Source organism: Eucalyptus grandis, chromosome 5, assembly GCF_016545825.1.
Source record: "Eucalyptus grandis isolate ANBG69807.140 chromosome 5, ASM1654582v1, whole genome shotgun sequence".
NCBI classification, from domain to species: domain Eukaryota; kingdom Viridiplantae; phylum Streptophyta; class Magnoliopsida; order Myrtales; family Myrtaceae; genus Eucalyptus; species Eucalyptus grandis.
The window spans coordinates 23,905,264-23,907,862 of record NC_052616.1 but is presented as its reverse complement, the minus strand read 5'-3'; the positions used below and the strand labels follow the sequence as shown (position 1 = coordinate 23,907,862).

General features: G+C 41.7%; 1 protein-coding gene across 2 annotated transcripts; it reads right to left on the bottom strand.

Annotated features, from left to right (window-relative positions):
• Positions 1–2,599, bottom strand: LOC120286269. Of its 2 annotated transcripts, none has more exons than XM_039313134.1 (2): positions 2,115–2,599; positions 1–907 (listed from the first exon to the last, which is right to left on the bottom strand). In XM_039313134.1, exons 1-2 carry the CDS (start codon positions 2,331–2,333, stop codon positions 803–805), a joined length of 324 nt encoding a protein of 107 aa, XP_039169068.1. In that variant the 5' UTR covers positions 2,334–2,599; the 3' UTR covers positions 1–802. The 2 variants fall into 2 exon arrangements, with proteins under 2 accessions (XP_039169068.1, XP_039169069.1); XM_039313135.1 differs by lacking the exon at positions 1–907 and adding an exon at positions 1,785–1,937 and having other exon boundaries at positions 2,115–2,505.

Below are 2,599 nucleotides of genomic sequence, written 5' to 3'. Positions count from 1 at the left end.
ACAAAAAGAACTTGCAGTCATACTAACAGAGGTAAGCAAGTCCAACAACTAAATGTGTAAGTTGATAAGTGACTGCTCTCTTCTGACGCATCAAAGCAAAGTTTCTTGTCGTGCATAGTTATGACCATCGAGATCGGGAAAAAGTGTTACAGAAATTAATTTATAAAGGCAATATCAATGAGATGATCGTATGAAAACTTTTCTTGAGAAACCTTCAGTTCTGTCGGCCAAGGGAGGAACCTTTGACTTCTAAAATCTCAAATCTCCAACAGACAATGCGAGAAAAGAAGCATAATAACCGAATGTTCAAGACTGAAATACGAAGCCCTGGAAAGTTGTCTTATATCTCTCAATATCTTTAGATTCACCAACTATACAAGTATATAAATGTGAGGAAAGCAATAGCCTCCCTTCTCCCATGATATAACACATCAACCTTTATCTGCTATCGAGAAACTCAGTTCTTATGAAAGAATAGAACTCTCCCTACCTTTTAATTTGGATAAAGTACATACTCTGTTGTGCACCTTCTAGTGTTCAGGACATGAACACCATGTGATGTCCCATGGCAACACTAATTTTGACATGCCTACCATCACAATTATATGTAGTCTCCCAGACATTTCCAGTGCCAAAGGCAAAAATAAAATGGGATATAAAACCAGGAGGTACATGGTTCCTAGCTAAAGACAACTATTATGTAGTGTAATCCCACTCAAAGAACGAGTAACATAAACTTTTATAGCAGCTTTCCTATGAAATATAGCTTAAAAATAAGAACTAACTTCTGGAACAATTCCACTTACTGTTCTTGGAGATGAGGATTTTTGTTCCTGCAAGGATCTGATAAGAAAGCCTGTAGATCCAAAGTCCACCAGGAAAATCCCTTCCACTCATTGTATATGCACTTCATAATGAAAAGAGAAGATCAAGCTTATCAAAGGATCATGCAAGACCAAGGTAAACAGGACTAAATCCATTTCAGAAAAGCCATGATTGACCTGAATAATTAAGACATTTTAATGCATGAACTGCAACTTGCTGAATTACGCAAATTTCGCAAAACTAAGAGTGGCTGACTTATCCAATCATTGATGTTATAGTTTTCCAAAGAAAGAAAAAGTACATAAGGGAAATTACTGTATAGTTGCAGTGAGATCCACAGAGCAGAAAACAGGATATGTGGACCCACTCAATTGGAACTCACAGTTAGGCTAGAGAAGGGTGTAGGCACCTGGTGCATGTAAAATCCCCTCAAATATGAGAGGACACCAAACAGCAGGGAGACCCTGAATCCTAGATTTCTTTTCTCTACTTTCTCAATATTGATCTTCTTATTACTTATTCTGTAGGTATGTACACCAAATCAACATTGTGATTGTGTCTTCCCATACTGGACTAGTATATCCTTCCTAAGGCCCAAAGGCACTAGTGCATCCATCTCCAACCCATGTTGATTCCCCCAATAAGAATACCTTGAAGAGAAAGATAAAGTGGTGCATCTATCTTGCTGCAACAAGTCACTCTGTTAAAATCCTTATCTTTTCCTAAACCATCATTATTTGCTCTAAGCTAGAGAACTCTTGACTTTCAAAACGTCAGGTTTACTTCCCATCATAAAAAAAGAAGAAACGAAGTGACACATCCATACTAGCAGATGCACTTACACCAGATAATGTAGCTAAGTCATCAATGCATCCTCCCCAAAAATCACAAAATTCTCCATTGTCTCGACATCCACTCATATCAAGACCAACCATTCAGAAAAAAGCAGTAAACGACTATGACATTTCCAAGACTACATACACCAAATTCACCAGGGCTCCTCGATACTTCAACGGTCAATTCACTTCCCCTTCCGCAGTCTTGTGGTATCGAAAGAGAAGACAAAACATCCACCCGCTGAAGTTGGCAACACAAGACATGACTTGCTTACACTGATGTAAAACATGCGGATAGAACATACGAACATGAGACATACATCTAGCCCATGTACACACCAAGTGAACACATCTTCATAGTAAGTCCATCGTCACATGTAACAGAAAGCATACCAAATTACATCGCGTACTCAAGTAAAACTAATCCATAACAGTGCGTGTACACACACTTACATTTTGAGTCCTTTGTACGATCACCACCCCATCGCCGGAGTCCTGCGAGACCAAGATATTCCGCCTCAAGCATTTCCACGTCTCCCCTTCGACGGCCCATTTCGCCTCCACGAGACCACCCGCGGTCACGAGCTCCTCTCCTCCCGACGAACCGCCCTCACGAGAGAGCACGAACCGGAAGTCTTTGGACAGCGGCGTAACGCAGGGTCGGGCCGACATGGTGCCGTTTTGGGGATTTCAGTGGTGGAAGCATGGTGTGGGGTTCCTTGGCGGCCACATGTGAGCGGAGCGCGGTGGTAGTGAATGCGATCCGAATTAAGTCGGTGGCGTGTGGGGGCAGAGGGAATGGCTCTCGGCGGTGCGGAAAGAGAACCCGCCTTCACATCAGGAGCTAATTGACATTCGGGTCATGTCCTGTTGGTTCAATGCCGAAGCAAAAGGGCTCTTTTTGAATTTTATCAGAATCATTTGTAATTTAGGAAACT

Excerpts from the sequence above, each read along its gene's own strand:
- LOC120286269 (XM_039313134.1), bottom strand. The coding sequence starts at position 2,333 with ATGTCGGCCCGACCCTGCGTTACGCCGCTGTCCAAAGACTTCCGGTTC. Across the intron at positions 908-2,114 it reads TCGTACAAAGGACTCAAAAT|TGCATATACAATGAGTGGAA; the intron begins GTAAGTGTGTGT and ends TTCATTATGAAG.